Source organism: Trachypithecus francoisi, unplaced genomic scaffold, assembly GCF_009764315.1.
Source record: "Trachypithecus francoisi isolate TF-2019V2 unplaced genomic scaffold, Tfra_2.0 Lachesis_group3, whole genome shotgun sequence".
Taxonomy (NCBI): Eukaryota; Metazoa; Chordata; class Mammalia; order Primates; family Cercopithecidae; genus Trachypithecus; species Trachypithecus francoisi.
In genome coordinates, this window is record NW_022681468.1 from 10,450,496 (window position 1) to 10,470,866 (window position 20,371).

At 38.8% G+C, this 20,371-nt stretch overlaps 1 protein-coding gene across 3 annotated transcripts in view; it reads left to right on the forward strand.

Moving 5' to 3' along the window:
- The first annotated feature begins 30 nt into the window (after window positions 1-30).
- ATG2B (autophagy related 2B) overlaps window positions 31-20,371 on the forward strand; it is an 83,391-nt gene continuing 63,050 nt past the window's right edge. For all 3 annotated transcript variants that reach the window (XR_004432297.1, XM_033191419.1, XM_033191420.1), the window contains exons 1-4: window positions 31-615; window positions 16,493-16,655; window positions 18,454-18,606; window positions 19,074-19,176. Coding sequence is in view for 2 of the 3 variants with exons in the window: in XM_033191419.1 (XP_033047310.1) it covers window positions 454-615; window positions 16,493-16,655; window positions 18,454-18,606; window positions 19,074-19,176 (581 nt within the window). In the remaining variant the exon portion in view is untranslated. The remainder of the gene's footprint in view (window positions 616-16,492; window positions 16,656-18,453; window positions 18,607-19,073; window positions 19,177-20,371) is intronic.

The window sequence follows — 20,371 nt, forward strand, 5'->3', positions numbered from 1 at the left end:
TCCGCGGCCCCCTGTGTGGTGTCACTTCCGCCAGCGCCCGCCGGCGCGCCGGGAGTCTGGGTCTCGCGAACGCGCCAGGAGCGTCCCTATAGCCGGGAACGCGCCTCTCGGATGAGAACACATTCGTCGCGCGTCGGCAGTGGAGGTGTCTGCCTCAGCCCTTGCCGCCTTCCCTCGCGCTCTCTTGCACTCTCTCGGAGCCGGTTGGGATCCCCCTCGGAAGTCCTCTGGCCTGGGGCCAGGAGGACCCCTCTGCGTCTTACGTCCGCCAGGCCCAGCGCGAGCGGCGCGGCGCGGGCGATGGGTTCTCCCTGAGGAAGTCCCGGCGCCAAACAGGGATGAAGGGGCCGCCCCAGGCTTAGGCCCCGCCGCGGCCTGGAGCCGGAGTAGTTACCCTGAGGCCGGAGCCGCCGCCACCCGCAGCCGCAGTCAGACCAGCTGCTAGCAGTCACCATGCCTTGGCCGTTTTCGGAGTCTATCAAGAAGAGGGCCTGCCGGTACCTCCTGCAGAGGTACCTGGGCCACTTTCTGCAGGAGAAGCTGAGCCTGGAGCAGCTCAGCCTGGACCTGTACCAAGGCACCGGGTCCCTCGCCCAGGTCCCTTTGGACAAATGGGTAAGAGCTGTCGGGCAGCCAGCCGGGCGGGGCTCGCTCCCCTCTTTAGGGCGCTTTGAACTAGTGCCATCCAAGATTGGTGACAGTCAGTCCCTCCTTGGGAATTGTTTGGACCCGAGTGTGGCACGGCTCAGAGAAATGTGTTAGAGTGTTGTTTAATCTGTTTGTAACAAGTTTGCTCTCCTGAATCACGTGTTCCGGAAACTTAACAGATGTAATGGAATCTACACTATGGGAATAATTGAGTCAGTGCTTCGGGGGGTCTATGAAGCAGGCTCAGTAGGTCCGTGGGAGGAGGTGACCAGAACTGTCCCTTGGGATGTGAGGGGCCGCAGGGTTTTGTGGCAAACAAACCCTGCCTCGTGGGATGACATTCTGGAACGATTAAGGATGAAGAGGACCTCTGGATGTCAGAATCCCTAGTTATTGGTTTTGGGTTGGCTACTTGCACACCATGTTTGCCTTGTTTGTCATCGTGCAGCGTTTGGCATGTGGAAGAAAGTTAGGTGAAGGCCTCCTGTGCCGGTTTGCCTGCTTTTGCTTGATTATATGTTTACAAGATAGGTTTGTGTACAGAGCCTATGAATGGTCGTGTGGCCCTAGTAGTGCTGTTGAGTTATGCTTCTTTGCTCCACGTGACAGATCGTAAAAGCAGGTGTTGCAAAAGCGCTGAAGCTGCAATTTTCAGACATTTTAAAACTTGTCTTCTACTTGTCATCTAGAGGCTGTGAGTTCACTCATTGCTATACAGGTGCTTCATCTGAATTTCAACTCACCACATACAGTTGTACCTGCATTTGTGTGTTCAATGCATAGTATTTTACTTAAAGTATATTCACTTTTGGGTTTGACAGGAATAGAGTGGCTTCTACCCTTTGCCCAACCCTTACTTCCTTAGCCATAGAAAATCTTAAATTGTGGAAATACCCTATTATGACCCTTAAGTGAATTTGTGCTAGAGACTGTAAATCAGTACATAATTTTATCAGTATGTACATGACTTAAACTAGGGAGAGTACACAAGATAGTGGAAAGAGCCCTGGTTTGAGAGCAGTAAGACCCAGTCCCTCACCAGGAGGTGAGAGTCCTACCCTTGGAGAGACTCTCCAGTCCGCCACAATTAGCCAAGTGATAATGGACTTAGCAATTCACCTGAGTTCAGTCAACACTAATGGAGCATACACTTCATCTCTGTGTCGTATTATGGTATGGTATTGCTGTAATTCTTTAAAAAGATAGGGATTCTGATGTATATTTTTGAATTCAGCGACCCATGATTCTATACTTTTGGTACAGTTATGAATAGATTATCTTGAAAAAAGAGGGTTCAAGATTTATTAATGCCTTTTGTGGGTGGAAGGACTTTATATGCATTATTCTTTAATGACTTTAACCCTATAAGGTGGGCATTAATATTTCCATTTTACAGATGGAGTTAAGCAATTTGCCCTGTCACGCATCTAGCAAGTATTACATCACATGGCCTAAGATCAAAAGAAAGGCAGTTAATGTTTATTGAGTATGTATTTATGTCAGGCATTGTACTAGGCACTTTCATTTGTGAGGTGTTATTTAGTCCTTATGGGAAGTCAGAGGTAGTGATATTTTAACTTTATAGTTTGAGTTCAGAAGCATTGGCAAAATGATTTTTGACAAAACTTAATCTGAGGATTATGTTTTGTTCTTGATGGGTGGGTTTTGTAAACTAAAATAATGTTAAAGCATCCAGTAAACATTTCCTGTTGCTGATTTTTTATTTTCATGTGCTGTGTTGATGGTTAGGATAAATCTTGGTGTAACCCTTAGATACAGCTATTCAGAGTTCTGATTCCAAATTCAGTTTATTTTGACACTTGATTTTTTTTTTTTGGTAGAGGATTCTCTTGCTTTGTTGCCAAGGCTGGTCTTGAACTCCTGGTTTCAAGTGGTCCTCCCACTTCTGCCTCCCAAGTGCTCAGATTACAGGCATGAGCCACAGGACCCAGCCAGATACTTGATTTTAATGACTTTCATGACTGGAAAAAAGGTACTTTCAGAGATTCTTAGATCCTAATGGAAAAACTGATCCTAATTGAAGAATTGCTCTACTCCTAATGTTTCAATTCTGAATGATCAATTATGTGAAGAATTGTGTTGAACTTGGCAGTGACATTCCTTTCATTCCTGATCTCAATCAGTTTTTCTGTTACTATGACTAATTGACATTGCATATATACACACAGGTTTAAAATTCAATTTTTCAAGCTCTTTGTTCAGAAGACTTAGATTGGTTGAAATAGTCTTTACATGTTTTTAAACATTTTGTAAACTATATAGATAATGACTTAAAAAATAAGCAATGTTTTTAATAGACATTGTTTTCAGCAACAAAATTATGGAACAATGGAAACATTTCCAAATACAGTTTTTCAAATGCTCTCCTCATAGTACAAGTAGTCTTTGAAAAGTGGTTGCTTTCTTACTCATTATTAAAGTGCTATCTTTATTTTGAAACGACAGATTGTGTTTTGTTTTTTGGAAAATATCTGCTAGGGAGCATGTACCACTGATAGTCCTTGTCGTAAATACATAAACAATCAGTGGAGAATTCTTCTCTGTGTAAAAGGAAAATGCTTATCTTTAAATCCAACCCTTACACACTTGGCCGTAGGAGAGACCAGGAAACCAGAAAGTAATTGCCATTCACTGTCTCTTTACAAAAAGATTCTACTGTTTAAAGATCTGTTTTTATTCTGTAGAATGTATGTGGAAATGTTTCAGTGTGCAGAAGTGGAAGGAACATCCAGCTGAGGGCACCACTCTTAATCCTTCCCTGTTGTGGAACTACTAGTCTTCTCTTTGTACCAGTTTGATATGTGGCCTCAAGGAAGGTGCCAGTGCCCATTTGTATATTAAATATAAGTACAACTTTTTAATCTAAATTTGGAAAATGTGGAATGTCTCATTTTCTTCTCACAGCCTTATGAATCATCTGATAATACTTTAGGATATATACATCCAGTTTTGGAGATTACTACCTTAAATGTGGCATGAAGTGGAGGGAGGGATAGAGGCAAGGGGTTTGGGATTGTTCCATCATTGGAATAGGCTGTCTAAAAATTTCATAAACTCCCTGTCCTTAGAAGTGGTTGAAATGGCAAAATGTTGAAAGAAGGAAATTCTATTTGGGTGGGAAGTTGGATTTAATGACTCATTACTATTTAACTCTTTATGACTGTGCCTTTATTTTTGTTTTTTAAATGGAATTTCTTTCATTAATCGATTCAATACATTTATTGAGCTCTTAGCATGTGCCACTGTGAGGGGCTGGGGGATATAGCAGTGAACTAAACAAAGACCCTTTTCTTACACGAGCTCAAGAAGATAGACATTAACAATTTATTACACTGAGGCCTTTTATTTTTTTTTATTTTTGAGACAGGCTCTCACTCTGTCACCCAGACTGGAGCGCAGTGGCGTGATCTAGGCTCACTGCAGCCTCAACCTCCTGGGCTCAAGTGATCCCCCTACCTCTCCTCCCCTCCCTGCAGTAGCTGGGACTACAGGTGCTTGCCACCACAGCTGGCTAATTTTTGTGTTTTTTTGTAAAGACAGGGTTTCGCCACGTTGCCCAGGCTGGTCTCGAACTCCTGGACTCAAGCAGTCTGCCCACGTCGGCCTCCCAAAGTGCTGGGATTACAGACGTGAGCCACCTTGCCTGGCCACTGAGGCCTTTTAACTTCAGTTTAATAATGTTTCGATTGCTGCTTATATTCTCTTGGTGTTTAATAAAATCATCTTCAGTTCAAGAAACATTGATTACTGATTGTCTGTCAAAGGCCACCTGGAGACTAGAATGTTCCCTTCACTTTTTCTGTTTATATGCGTGAAACTCATTGGTGATAATTGAAAGCTTAATGCCCTTAAACAGAATAATAAAAAGCTCTAAAGGACTCTATAGTGGGACATTTATTTGCTGAGTAGTTGAGGTGGCTCCACTTTTAGTTTAAGAGTTATTTTCTTGTAGTATAGTGGTAACTAAAAAAAAAAGAAATACTTCATAGGACTGGTGAGGAAACACTTCATAGGACTGGTGTGGAAAATGTTGCTTGAGCCAAGTAGGTTGAGAATTTTTACTACTCATACATTATAGTAGCCTTGGATTTTCACAGGATGACTGAATTTCAGGGTACCTTATGCTACAAGATACATGGGATTTTGCCTAAGTGGTTATAAGACTGGACATAAATATAACCTATTTAAACATCTTATACTTAGGGAAATTATTTTGTAGCTTAGGGGTACAATGTAAATTATGAAACTGTTGACTCTCCAAAACTGTTAACATTTACCAGTTTTTTTCTTTTTCTCCTTTTGTTTTTTTAGAGACAGTCTATGTTACCCAGGCTGGAGTACAGTGGTGTGATCAGCTCACTGCAGCCTCAAACTCATGGGTTCAAGCGATCCTCTAGTCCAGCCTCCTGAGTAGGTGGGGACTACTGGTGTACACCACCACATCCAGTTAATTTCTTTTAATTTTTGTGGAGACCAGATTTCACTATGTTGCCCAGGCTGATCTTGACCTCCTGGGCTCAAGTGATCCTCCCACCTCAGCCCCCGCAGTTGCTGGAATTATAGGCATGAGCCACCGTACCAGGCCCCTTTAATATTACTCTTCACTGCTGTAATAAACCTTTCTGTATTTAGAGGTTTAAGTTTATTTCAACTTCTCTGCCACAAAGTTGGGACGGAAAACTTGGTGTTTACTGAGAAGAGTTCCATCAAGTCCCGTTTCTTACATGGTTGTCTGAGGTTGACAGCTCTCCACTTTGCAAAGGCTAAGTCATTGCCTACATGTGCTTTAAAACACTGTTAGGTTTTTAATTGTTCATTTTTAACTGTAAAATTAATATAAGCTCATTACAAAAAATTCAAACAGTAAAGAAATATATGAGGTATGAAGTAATAGAGCTTAATCCCATCTCTTCCAGAGATGATAATATGGTACAAAAGTTTCAAACTTTTAGTTCTGGAAATACTTAATACATGAAGCAAGCAGTTCTACTTAACTTTTTTTTTTTTTTTTGAGACGGAGTCTCGCTGTGTCCCCAGGCTGGGGTGCAGTGGCGCCATCTCAGCTCACTGCAAGCTCCGCCTCCTGGGTTTACGCCATTCTCCTGCCTCAGCCTCCTGAGTAGCTGGGACTACAGGCACCCGCCACCTCGCCCAGCTAGTTTTTTGTATTTTTTAGTAGAGACGGGATTTCACCGGGTTAGCCAGGATGGTCTTGATCTCCTGACCTCATGATCTGCCCGCCTCGGCCTCCCAAAGTACTGAGATTACAGGCTTGAGCCACTGCGCCCGGCTACTTAACTTTTTACGTATTTTATGATGGGCCTTTTTTTTTTTTAATGGAATGTGTCAGACATTCTTAAAAAAAAAAAAACAACTTTGAAAAAATCTGAAAAACACAAGTAGAGGGAAGAACCTTGATGTCCGTAACTTGTGGTACCTAGTTGCTGTGAAGTAGGAAATTCTAGAGAAGGAGCAGGTTTTCTCCACTGTCTGGAGTTGGGAGTGGGAGGGGGAGATTGAGATTGGAGAGAGAATAAGTTTTACTGTATTGATTTTTGAGGGGACTCTAGAATGTGGGGGCTTTAGAATGTGGGGGCTTTAGATTCAGGTAGAGAGGCTCAGGAGGCACTGGGAAGTATAGGAAGATTGCAGTTGTGAAGATATGGGAGTTATCCGAGTGTCAATAGTGAATAACACAGTGGGAGGAGATGGAACTGCACAAAGTGCATGGGTAGTAAGTAGATTAGCTTGAAAAACAAAAAAGGCTGAAGATGAAACTTAGACGAACTCCAACATGTTAAGTTGTAAAGGATCAGAAGAAAGACTGAGATGAACTGTTATAGAAGTCAAAGGAAGTTAGAATTTCCTCTACCTAGGAACTAGGTAGAGATGAGAATTCAAGAAAGACGAGGACTGAATATTGTTCATTGCATTTGTCATTTTAATGGTGGTTACGAGCAGTTTCAGAGGAGCTGAGGGTTAGAAGGTCACTTGTAGTTTGCAGTTTGAGCAGATAGCTATCTTGACAAAGAGAAAATGGGGTTGATGGCTAGGGGAAACATGGAGCAAGGTAGGGGTTTTAGTTTACTTTTGAAGATAATAGTAATCATTTATTAAATACCTTCCATCTCTATATACTGTACTGTGTGGGTGCTTTTACATACATTATCTCACTCTAAATTGGGTACTAACTTTCCATTGACTGTGAGATTAAATAACTTACTCAAGCTTAGTATTAAACAGTGCAGCAAGATTTGAAACCTGTCTTTCTGACTTCTATATCTTTTTTTTTTTTGTGCACCACACTGCCCCAGATTCAAGAAACTTGAGCTTCTCAGACATAACAGCACTGGGTTCACCTGGGAATTTGCTGACATTCAGGCTTCTGGCTCCTTCCATACAGATTTTGGCTCTAGAAATTCAGGAATCTGCATTTTTAATAAACATCCTAGGAGATTCTGATACACGTGGTCCTTGACTGCGTTTTTAAAAGCACTTGCACTAAAGGAATGGAGAGTTTTTCCATTGTGTTTTAAAAGCTTGTTTTATGAGCCAGCCCCAGACCAGTACTACATTAAAAAAATTATGATATGTTAACACATGATTTTGCTTAGCCTCCTGCAAAATCTTCCATTGTGAAAATATATTTCTCTTTTTCTTGTTGTGTTTCTGCAGTGATTAATTGAAGACCTTTTGCAAATTACTTAGGTTTTCTGATCCTCAATTGCCATATTTGTAAAGTAGGCGCAAAAATACCTAATTCAGAGGGTTATTGTGAAGATTTAATGCAGGTATAAATATGGGTATAAAATAGTACACTCTGGTGTCCTGTATGTAGTAGGTGCTAATTAAATGTTAATCTAAATTAGCTAATGCACTTTTTTTTTTTTTTTTTTTTTTTTTTTTTTGAGACAGAGTCTCGCTCTGTCGCCCAGGCTGGAGTGCAGTGGTATGATCTCGGCTCACTGCAAGCTCCGCCTCCCGGGTTTACGCCATTCTCCTGCCTCAGCCTCCCGAATAGCTGGGACTACAGGAACCTGTCACCACGCCCGGCTAATTTTTTTTGTATTTTTAGTAGAGATGGGATTTCACTGTGTTAGCCAGGATGGTCTCCATCTCCTTACATTGTATCCACCTGCCTCAAGTCTCCCAAAGTGCTGGGATTACAGGCATGACCCACCGCGCCTGGCCAGCTCATGCACATTTTTATGCTTTGTCTTATCTCGATTTGAATTCTGATGCCTTCGTTTAAACTAATAAAGATGTATTCTTTGCCTACTTAATCTATGGAACTATGTATTAAAAAGAAACATATAATTTAATGTTTGCTTTTCTTCATATTGTCAAGCACACCTTGAGTTCCTTTACAGAGCTCATCATTGTACTAGGTAGGTACTGTGAAAGAGAACAATGGCCCACATTTACAAAGTGTTTGCTTAGTACCAGGAACTATTAATATGTTGGTAGTTTTATATATATTACCTCATTAATGGTCACAGTAACTCTGTGGCGTTACTATTTCTATTTTATGGATGAGGAAATTGAGACTTGGAAATTAAGGATTTGTTCAAAGCCACCCAGCTAGCTAGTAAGTAACCTGAACATATGCTGTTTTAAAGGAGTGGGCTTCTCACACCTGCAACTATCTGATCTTTGACAAACCTGACAAAAACAAGCAATGGGGAAAGGAGTCCCTGATGGTGCTGGGAGAACTGGCTAGCCATATGCAGAAAATTGAAACTGGACCCCTTCCTTACACCATAAGCAAAAATCAGCTCAAGATGAATTAAAGACTTATAAAACCCCAAACTATAAAAACCCTAAAAGAAAATCTAGGCAATACCATTCAGGACATAGGCATGGGCAAAGATTTCGTGATGAAGTTGCCAAAAGCAATTGCAACGAAAGCAAAAATTGAGAAATGGTTATCTAATTAAACTAAAGAGCTTCTGCACAGGAAAAGAAACTATCATCAGAATGAACAGACAGCCTACAGAATGGGAAAACACTTTTGCAAGCTATCCATCTGACAAAGGTGTAAAATTCAACATCTACAGGGAACTTACACAAATTTACAAGAAAAAAACAACCCCATTTAAAAAGTGGGCAAAGGACGTGAACAGACACTTCTCAAAAGACAACATACATGTGACCAACAAACGTGAAAAAAAGCTCAACATCACTATCATTAGAGAAATGCAAATCAAAACCACAATGAGATACCGTCTCTCACCAGTCAAAATGGCTATTATTAAAAAGTAAACAACAACAAAAACAAAACATACATGCTGGTGAGATTGTGGAGAAAAAGGAATGCTTTTACACTGTTGATGGGAGCATAAATTAGTTTAACCATTGTGGAAGACAATGTGGTAATTCCTCAAAGACCTAGAGGCAGAAATACCATTTGACCTAGCAATCTCATTACTGGGTATATGCCCAAAGGAATATAAATTGTTCTGTTATAAAGATATATGCACGCTTATGTTTATTGCAGCACTATTCACAATAACAAAGACATGGAATCCACCCAAATGCCCATCAGTGATAGACTGGATAAAAAAAGTGTACATATACACTTTTTGTGTATGTTTACATATGTACTACTGTGCAGCCATAAAAAGGAATGAGATCATGTCCTTTGCAGGCACATGGATGGAGCTGGAAGCCATTATCCTTGGCAAACTGATACAGGAACAGAAAACCAAATACTGCATGTTCTCAAGTGGGAACTGAATGATGAGAACACATGGACACATGGTGGGAACAACACCCACTATGGCCTGTCAGAGGGTGAGGAGTGAGAGGAGGGAGAGCATCAGGAAGAATAGCTAATGGATTCTGGGCTTAATACCTAGGTGAGGGGATGATCTGTGCAGCAAACCACCATGGGACACATTTACCTGTGTAACAAACCTGGATGTACTACATGTATCCCTGAACTTAAAAGTTGGAAAAAATAAATGAAGGAGTGGTCTTTAAACATGTTTGCCCAATTATCTCTGAAAATTTTTTTAAAAACTTCATATTCCTTGTATGTTAGAATTGACTTACTTTTTAAATTATAATTTTAAGTAGTTGTAGAGAATAACTTCTGTTTAAATATTGATATTAAAATATAACTTTTGTCATCCAGTGGGATTTAAAAATCATACACATTATCCATTAAAGAATGCTTGAACAATCTCTTCATTGAAGTTGGAAATTTAACGTTGTATTTTTTTCCATTGAACTCCTATGTCCATTTTACTTTCTTTGCAAGATTCTGTTGTAATTGATATAGTTTATGCTTGTCTTTTATTGATCATGCTGTTATTTCTCTACAATAAAAACATATATAAATTGAAATTGTTTATATTACATTTTTTTCTGTTGCCATTAGGCTTTCTTTTGCATTAAACAAATATTTTCTAGTGTAACATTTTAATTCCTTTAATGATTATATATGTATAATTATTTTGAGACAGAGTCTCACTGTGTCTTCCTGGCTGGAATGCAGTGGCACAATCGTGGCAGCTCGCTGCAACGTCAGCCTCCCGGGTTCCAGCGATTCTCGTACCTCAGCCTCCTGCGTAGCTGAGACTACAGGCCCATGTCACCATGCGTGGCTAATTTTTTGGGTTTTTAGTAGAGATGGGGTTTCACCATGCTGCCCAGGCTGGTCGTGAATTCCTGAGCTCAGGCAATCTGCCCGCCTCTGCCTCTCAAAGTGCTAGGATTACAAGTGTGAGCCACTATGCCTGGCCCAGAATGTATTTTTAAATTGTTTCGTAGGGGTTGCTCTAGGGCTTACTATATTCATTTTATCAGTACAGTCATGGGTTGCTTAATGACAGGGATATGTTCTGAGAAATGGGTCATTAGGCAGTTTTTTTGTGTGAACATCATAGAGTGTGCTTGCCTAAACCCAGTGGTATAGCCTACTGTATATATAGGCTATGCAGTACAGCCTATTGCTCCTAGGCTATAAACCTGCACAGCATGTTACTGAATACTGTAGGCAACTGTGACACAATGGTATTTGTGTATCTAAACATAGAAAAGGTATGTACAAATATGGCATAAAATAAAAAAATTTAAAAAAGATAAAAGTTGATATGGCTGTATGGAGCACTTAACCATGAATGGAGCTTGCAGGACTAGCAATTCCTCCGAGTGAGTCAGTGAGTGAATGTGAAGGCCTAGGCCATCACTCTCCACTACTGTAGACTTTATAAACACTGTACACTTCGGCTAGACTATATTAATAAAGGCATCTTTCTTTTTCAATAATAAGTTAACCTGAGGTTACATTAACTATAAACTTTAAAAATGTTTTAAACTTTTTGTTTCTTTTGTAATAACATTTAGCTTAAACACACATTGTACAGCTATGCAAAAATATTTTTTCTTTATGTGCTTATGCTATAAGCATTTTTTTTCTATTTTTAATTTTTTTTTTACTTTTTAAACTTTTTTGTCAAAAACTAAGACACAAACACACACATTAGCCTAGACCTACACAGGGTCAGGATCATCAATGTCACCACCTTCTACCTCCACATCTTGTTCCACTGGAAGGTCTTCAGGGACCCTAACATGCATAGAGCTGTCCTCTCATCTGATAACAATGCCTTCTTCTGGGTACCTCCTGAAGGACCCGCCTGAGGCTGTTTTACAGTTAACTTTTTTTTTTTTTAAGTAGGAGTATATTCTAAAATAATGATTAAATAGTATAGTATAGGTATTAAATACATAAGCCAGTAGCATGGTTGTTTATTATCACTCTCAAGTATTACGTACTGTATGTAACTGTTTGTGCTAGACTGGCGGAGCAAGAGGTTTATTTACATCAGCATCACCACAGACATGTGAGTAATGTGTTTTGCTATATCGCCTTTTGATGGCTATGATGTCACTAGGTGATAGGAATTTTTCAGCTCCATTATAATCTTACAGGACCACTATCCTACATATGGTCTGCCGTTGACCAAATGTCCTTCTGTGATGCATAACTTTATTTCCTTCAGAAAATCATGGGGCTTTAAGTGTTACTTTTCTTCTGGATTGTCTTGTAATTGCAATTATTGTTAAGTGTATAGTTGATCAAAACGGTATAAATTTATGCATTTTGATAATTAAGATCAAAACGGTATAAATTTATGCATTTTGATAATTACCCTTTTTTTTTGTTTGTTTTTTGAGACAAAGTCTTGCTCTCTCACCCAGGCTTGGGTGCAGTGGGTGATCACAGCTCACTGCAGCCTTGAGCTCCTGGGATTGAGCGATTATCCCCACCTTAGCCTGTCAAGGAGCTGGGACTATAGGCATGGGCTACCATGCCATCTAATTTTTGTATTTTTGTATTTTTTGTTTGTTTGTTTGTTTGTTTTAGATGGAATCTTGCTCTGCTGCCCAGGCTGGAGTGCAGTGATGCAATTTCAGCTCACTGCAACCTCTGCCTCCTGGGTTCAAGTGATTCTCCTGCTTCAGCCTCTCTAATAGCTGGGATTATAGGCATGGGCCAACATGTCCGGCTAATTTTTGTATTTTTAGTAGAGATGGGGTTTCACCATGTTGGCCAGGCTGGTCTCAAACTCCTGACCTCAGGCGATCCGCCTGCCTCGGCCTCCCAAAGTGCTGAGATTACGGGCTTGAGCCACCGCGCCTGGCCAATTTTTGTATTTTTTGTAGAGACAGAGTTTCACCATGTTGCCCAGGATGGTCTCAAATTCCTGAATTCAAGCCATCCTCCTGCCTCAGTCTCCCAAATTGCTGGGACTACTGGCATGAGCCACTGTACCCAGCAAACATATAAACTTTTATTGGAAATACATTTCTTAATGATAGAGGTTGGTTGTGATCCGCTCCTCCCTAATTTGTTAGTGCATCCGTAGGTGAATATGCTTAGAGCTGGAATTCAGTAGGGCTCAGCATACATTTTATTCTAAATTTAAAAAATAGATACAAGCTTGAGAAATACCAATGTTATAAATCAGTAGATGAGAACTGAGAGATTTTGCAGGAGCAACATCACTTAGTTCTTTGAATTTCTGAGTGTCATGCCAAAAAAAAGTATAAGATGGGAAAAGATAGAAAATGTACTGCTAGCCCTGTCTGGAGGTTTTTATACCTTAGACAGTACATAAGGGAGAATTTCTGAAGGGAGAAAAATACGACTTTTTTGGCTAAGTGGGAGAAGGAAGATTGTACAAGGAACTATGGGACAGGAGACCCAGCATAATGCCACCACTGTCTGTAGTCTGCTCAGTCGGTTTTAGGAAAGAATATGTCTGGATGTTTATACCTTAAAACCATCCATGCCCATGTACTACTGGGAAAGTCTTTAGGATTAAACAAATATCAGCATGAAGAAAGCCTTTTAAAGTAGTAATCTCCAAAAGTAAAACAAGTTGATCCAAGTCTCACTATTCAACACTAGGGTGTAATACGACAAAGAATGATAATACTACCCTATGCAATATAGCATGCAGGAAGCACTTTACATATAAGCTGGCATTTAATAAATATTTGTTATTTAAATTTGAAAAGTAAATTGTCTTAAAAAAATTGCATTTACGTTCATTCTGCCTGTCTCCTGTTGTAGTCTAGTTTGCCCCACCATGCCACTGAAATTGCTTTTAATGGGATCACCAGTACTTTAAATATCACTTGAGTACAGTAGACATTTAAAAATCTTTGACTTCTTGTTAGCTTTTGTTGAGCTTGACCACTTTTCTCTGTCATGTTGTTTTTCCATGATTTTCTGGGACATGAACCTCTTTCAATTTTCCTTCTACCTCTCTGCTTTTTTCTAGTTTCTTCTGCATGCTCCTCTTTCAAAACCCTTTTCTTAAATATTGGTGTCTGTGAGTTCTGTCTTAAGCCTCCTCTCATTTTACTCTATAAAAGTTCCCAAACATTTCTCTCCTCATGCTGTGGCTTCAGTTACTCATTTGTTTATTATTTTATTTTATTTTTGAGACAGGGTCTTACTAAGTTGCTCAGGCTGGAGTGTAGGGGCACAGTCTTGGCTCACTATAACCTCTGCCTCCCGGGCTTAAGCATTCCTCTCACCTTGGCTTCTCGAGTAACTGGGATTACAGGCATGCACCACTATGCCTAGTTAATTTTTGTATTTCTTGTAGAGACAGGGTTTTGACGTGTTGCCCAGGCCTGTCTCAAACTGCTCAGCTCAAGATCCTCCTACCTCAGCTTCCCAGTGTTGGAGTTAAAGGCTTGAGCCACCATACCGGACCCATCCTGTGTGTTTGTAATGTTAATCTGTATCTCCAGCCCAGATGGCTCTCCTGAGCTCTAGCTGGAGGAAGCTCCAGCTTCCTCCTTAGCACCTGTACCTAGATGTCTCCTTAAATGTGTACTTTGGAACTGAACTTCTCATCTTCCCTCTAACCTGCTTCCCTGTGTTTCTGTATCTCAGTAAATGATACCTCTGTCTAAGCAATTGCCAAAGCCAGCCTCCTGAGTGTCATTCATAATTCTTCCTTTCCTTTACCCCTCATAATGCCAATTAATTATTCTACTTCCTAAATATGTTACAAAAATTTATCCACTTCTGACTGTCCTCAGTGTTGCTATCTGTGCCAAACCAACCTCTCTAGCTTCTGTTACTCATAACAACCTTCCTGTTGGCATCTTCCCTTCATGCTGTACATGGCAGCTGAAGGGGCCCACTCAAAGTTTGAATCTCATCATGGCATCCTTGCTTAAAGCCCTTCAACGGCTTCACATCACCCTTGAGATAAATTTCAGACTCTTTAACATGCATTACAAGGCTCTTTGGATCCTACTCTTCCTTATCTACATAGCCTTGTCTCTGGGTCTTCGCCCTGGCACACTAAAGCCTAACGCAACTTTTCTTTTTCAAATACTGTGGTGTATCAAATATGTGTGCGTGTATTTCCTTGACTTCTACTTTCTTCGAATCCTTCCACATGCTTTGTTTTTGCTTGGACCATTTTGCCTGATTAACTCCTTCTAGTCCTCTGGTCCCAGCTTAAAATAGCACTCCCTCAGGTGGACTGCCTTGAATCTGCCGGTTAGGTTCTATTAAGTGTTCAAATAGCACAGTGTATTTCCTCTGTATGTAATCATCACACTTTAATTACTTGTCTCTTTCATAGTATACTATTTTGTAAGCTTAGCGAGGACCGGGATCATCTTTATCTTGGTCTCTGCTTTCTGTTTAATTTTTAACTTTCAGTTTTTGTGGGTACATAGTAGGTGTATATATTAATGGGGTACATGAGATATTTTGAGACAGGCATACAATGCCTAATAATTACATCAGGGTAAAAGGGGTATGCATCACCTCAAGCATTTATCGTTTGTGTTACATATAATTCAATTGTGCTTAGTTATTTAAAAATGTACAATAAATTTTAGACTGTAGCCACCTTGTTGTGCTGTTAATTACTAGATCTTATTCATTCATTCATTCATTTTTTTTTTCTTTTTTTTCTTTTTGAGATGGAGTCGCCTGTCACCCAGGCTGGAGTGCAGTGGTGTGGTATCGGCTCACTGCAGCCTCCGCCTCCTGGGTCCAAGTGATTCTTCTGTGTCAGCCTCCCAAGTGGCTGGAATTATAGGCACGTCCTACCATGCCTGTCTAATTTTTGTAATTTTAGTAGAGATGAGGTTGCACCATGTTGGCCAGGCTGGTCTCGAACTGCTGACCTCAAGAGATCTGTCTGCCTCAGCCTCCCAAAGTGCTGGATTATAGGTGTGAGCCACCATGCCTTGGCCCTTGGGCTTATTCATTTTAACGATATTTTTGTACTCATTAACCACACCCCCACCCTACTACCCTTCCCAGCCTCTGGTAACCATCCTTCTACTCTCTATTGCCGTGAGTTCAATTGTTTTAATTTTTAGCTTCCATAGGTAAGTGAGAACATGCAAAATTTGTTTTTCTGTGCCTGGCTTATTTCATATAACATGATGACCTCTAGTTCCATTCAGGTTGTTGCAAATGACAGGATCTCATTCATTTTTATGGCTGAATTGTACTCCATTGTGTATATGTACCACATTTTCTTTATCCATTAATCTGTTAATGGACACTTAGGTTGCTTCCAAATCTTGGCTATTGTGAATATTGCTGCAATAAACATGGGAGTGTGGATATCTCTTCGATAAACTGATTTCCATTTTTGGGGGCTATACCTAGCAGTGGGATTGCCGAATCATATAGTAGTTCTATGTTTAGTTTTTTTGAGGAACCTCCAAATTGTTCTCCATAGTGAGTGTAATAATTTACAATTCCACCAACAGTGTACGAGGGTTGCCTTTGCTCCACATTCTCTCTAGTATTTGTTACTGCCTGTCTTTTTGGATAGAAGCCATTTTAACTGGGGTGAGATGATATCTCGTAGTTTTAATTTATGTTTCTCTGATGATCAATGAACACCTTTTCACATGCCTGTTTGCCATTTGTATGTCTTCTTTTGAGGAATGTCTATTCAAATCGTTTGCCCATTTCTTAGTAGGATTATTAGATTTTTTTCCTGTAGAGTTGTTTGAGCTCCTTATGTATTCTGATTAGTAATCTCATGTCAGATACATAGTTTGCAAATATTTTCTGCCATTCTGCAAGTTGTCCCTTCACTTTGTTAATTGTGTCCTTTGCTGTGCAGAAGCTTTTTAACTTGGTGTGATCCCACTTGTCCATTTTTGCTTTGATTGCCTGTACTTGTGGAAGTCTCTGCTTTCTTTATACCTAGGGCCTAACACATATGGGGGCATATTTGACGCCTTTGAATAAGTTCACAACTTTGTGTTCTTGTTCTTGTGATTCAAAATGAACCTGTTTTTTTCTCCTTAGTGTCTCAATGAGATCTTGGAGTCGGCAGATGCACCCTTAGAAGTCACTGAAGGATTCATTCAGTCAATTTCCCTGTCAGTTCCATGGGGCTCTTTGCTGCAGGATAACTGTGCACTAGAAGTGAGAGGATTAGAAATGGTCTTCCGGCCTAGACCTCGCCCAGGTTGGTGTGTTGTGTGTTTCTGTTTTGTGTGTTTCTATTTTCATTCTTCAGAGACTGGGAAAGTAACCTGATTACATTAAATTTAGTATTTAATTTATTATTTTGCTTTGTATTTGTGAAATTTTCCGTTGATAATACATTACGACTGGGCTCTTTGTATAATGTACATGTTTACACATTTAGAGTTGTTTCTTTCCCTGATTATTCACAAAAACTTTAGTATACAGATTATTTGGTTTATTTAATTATTTGTTACCAGTTATCTAAAATGAGACTTGGGTTTTAAAGATTCAAAATTATTGTGCCAGAAAGCAAGGAAGAATGCTCAAAGATTGATGGAGAAATGTTAAAGGGACACAGGATTGGGTGTCAAGGGGCTTCCATTGGCCAAATTTGGGAAAATTTGAGTATTACAAAGAATGATGACAGTAATGGTTTGTAACACATGAAATAAAACATCTCTAGGACCATACTGATACAGATAAATAAGTATGTAAGGTGGGCAGGGGGAAGGAATGCTCTTCTTTATAGCAGAATAGCTACTTGTAAATATAGAAAAACATGATAGAATTAGATAGAATTGACAATCTAGGTATGTTGGTATGCAGTGATAGAATTATAATCCCAAGTGCTGCCCAAAACATGGAAGTTTAAATTATATTTAGTAGAGTTAAAGTGAAATTCTGTATTTTGAAAACTGACATTGCATGCATGGAAATCGTCTTTAGTAATCTGGCATTTAATTTACAAGGTTATTCTATCTTTTAACCATGATTAGTGGATATAATATTTTTCTATGGGAAGGCAAACTTTCAAATATTTTTCTCTTTAAAACATTCCATTAGAAAGACTTTTAAATTCCATTTTGGAAGGCAATAATTCTTGCGATCTCTGTCACTTTGCTTTGAATAATGTAGGGAAGTGTGGGGAGAATTTTCTCATGAGGGAAGATCTGGAAATGATTTTTCACATCTCATATGCTTCCTCCTCCAAGGATGCTCTTTTATTTTATCTACATTTATACTAATTTCCAAAGCCTGTGTCATCTGCTACTTCTGCCACATTTCCTGTTAATTTTCTCAGCTAGAAGGGAAGAATTAACTAAAGAAGAATTAATCTCTTCTTTTAGCTTTCATAATGTTTTCTGTTGACATTCAATAGTTGTCTACTAATTGTATCTTATTTCTTTATATAGTAGGTTCTCTGAGGGCAGAATTTACTATTATTTTTTCTACTTTCTACAGCAGAGTTAGCAAACTGTAACCTGCAGGCCAAATTGATCCTGTCATCTGTTTTTGTTAATAAAGTTTTATTGGAACACAGCCATGCTTATTTGTTTATTTACTTTAATGGCTGTTTTGCGCTCTAATATGAGAGTTGAGAAGTTGTGATATAGACCATATGGTCCACAAAATAGAAAATATTTACTGTCTGACCCTTTACAGAAAAAGTTTGTCAACCCCTGCTTATAATATTTAGAACAGTTCCATGCATCTGTAGGATACCCATTAAGTATTTGTTGAATGAATACATGAATTGATATTTGGTAAAATATAGCATGTTATGAGAGCACATTCTCTGGACTTTTTTCTGTGATTTTTTTTTTCTTCTTGGTTATTATAAGGTGATATTTAAATCTCAAGAGTACTTTCTAGAATATTGTGTACCTGGGTAATACCATGATGTTAAAAATCTCTTAAAGGATTAAGAATTTATCTATTTGAAATGTGTTATTTTTAAGAACTGGCATTGTTATAACTCTGAGAAATTATTTAGGATTAATTTATATTTTCCGCAGCAACTGGTTCTGAACCTATGTATTGGTCAAGTTTTATGACCAGCAGTATGCAATTGGCAAAAGAATGTCTTAGCCAGAAACTAACAGATGAACAAGGAGAAGGATCCCAGCCTTTTGAAGGACTTGAAAAGTTTGCTGAAACCATTGAAACAGGTTTGGTGTTACGGAGAATTTTTTAAAAATTTAGATTTGATTTGGTAGTTTCGTGCCTTTGTGTAATAAGCTTTGTATGAAGCAAATCCATTGGAATGGATTTTTAAAAGAATTACTGTTCCCACTTCAGAACTTTAGAATGGAGATATTTTAAATATTCCATTTAATTGCGTGGGTTTTTTTTTTTTGTACCTTAGTTTCTCCATTTATTACGCTTGCATAGTGAATGGATTAGAATACAACAAATAGTGTTAGTCATTATCCCAAGCATCTGTTGAGATGTAACATGGTTAAGTGCTCAGTAAGGCAAAATATTTATCACAAAACTCAGGATTTAAGGATTTTAATGGAAAGAAATTCAGCTTCTTTATTTTGTAAACGAAAGTTCTTATCAAACTTTATTTCTTTGGAGGTTTTATGTAGTATATATGTGGTCTCTTATGTTGACAATTACTTGTTCACTTTAGTACTAAGAAGAGTAAAAGTCACTTTTATAGATACTGTTTTGAGAATTGAACATGTGCCAGAAAATTCCAAAACTGGAACTGCACTTGAAATTCGAATAGAAAGGTAAGAATTCTTATGTCTGAAAATAAATGACCCTATTGTAACTCTTACATTACATTTTCAGGGAGGTTTTGGAGATTAGAGGTAATGATATGAAAATATTGCATAATTTCAGAGTATAGTGCTGCTCTTCAAGTTGTGTTTTAATTTTATTATTCTAATTCCATTATTGAAAACTTGAAAGTGCCAGTTGCAGTATAATTATGTCTAATACCATGTTGAATTTAAAGCAAGTTATTCTGTTTTAGTTAATAGCAAATCAGAATAATAAGCATTTGAGTGCCACTAAATTTAAGGCATTCCTGTGGGAAAGTTTCAGTTTTTTCATATTAACAATGCAATATTTAGGCATATTTCATTAACATGAAAGACATTTTTGTTTTGCTGTGCTTAATCTAAGTGCTGCTTTAGTGAGAAAGGCTAAGGCCACTGTTTTGAGGATCCTATAAGGATTATGTTAAGGTCAATACGCTCAATATTTACTTAAAAAAATATAAATACATGGGTTTTAGTTTTTTGTGTATGCCCACTTGAAGCCCTTATACATAGCTGTAAAGCAAGGTTAATTTACATACATACACCTAAGCATTGATTTGAGGGAGTAACTGGTCACCCATGTGTTAATGCTGTATGAACTGCCAACAGAAATGAGCAGGATGAAGCGCGTACACTGCATGAGCACCAGAGACACTTCGTACATGGATCTACTGGGAGTCTCGACTGAATTTTAAGCAGCTGTGTTATGGTTTCTGTCTTTCACAAAACACCTATTAGTAAAACAGTTATTGTTAGCAGATCTTTGGAATTAGGGTCCATTGCCTTAAATAGTAGATTTTTAAAAATCTAAAATCTCATGCATTTAGAACCACATTATGTGTTTTGTTTAAACTAAAAATTAGTCACATGTAGAAATTCAAGAAATGTCTTTTGTGACTTGGAGCCAAATGCTGTCACACTGTTACCAAGAGATATTTTGTGGGGGAGTACAGGAATTGTTTTCCTTAAAACTAACTTTAGGGAGTTAGTTTTTTTTCTCTCAATTTAAGCCTCATAAAGTTACCTTTTTGGAGTTAAGACCTCTTCATGAAAATATTTACGGTAGTAAAGCACGGTGAGACTGACCCACATTATAGGCATATTCTAAGAAGTGCTAACACTTGAAAAAACCCTTTAACTTAAAAAAGCTATGTGCATTTCT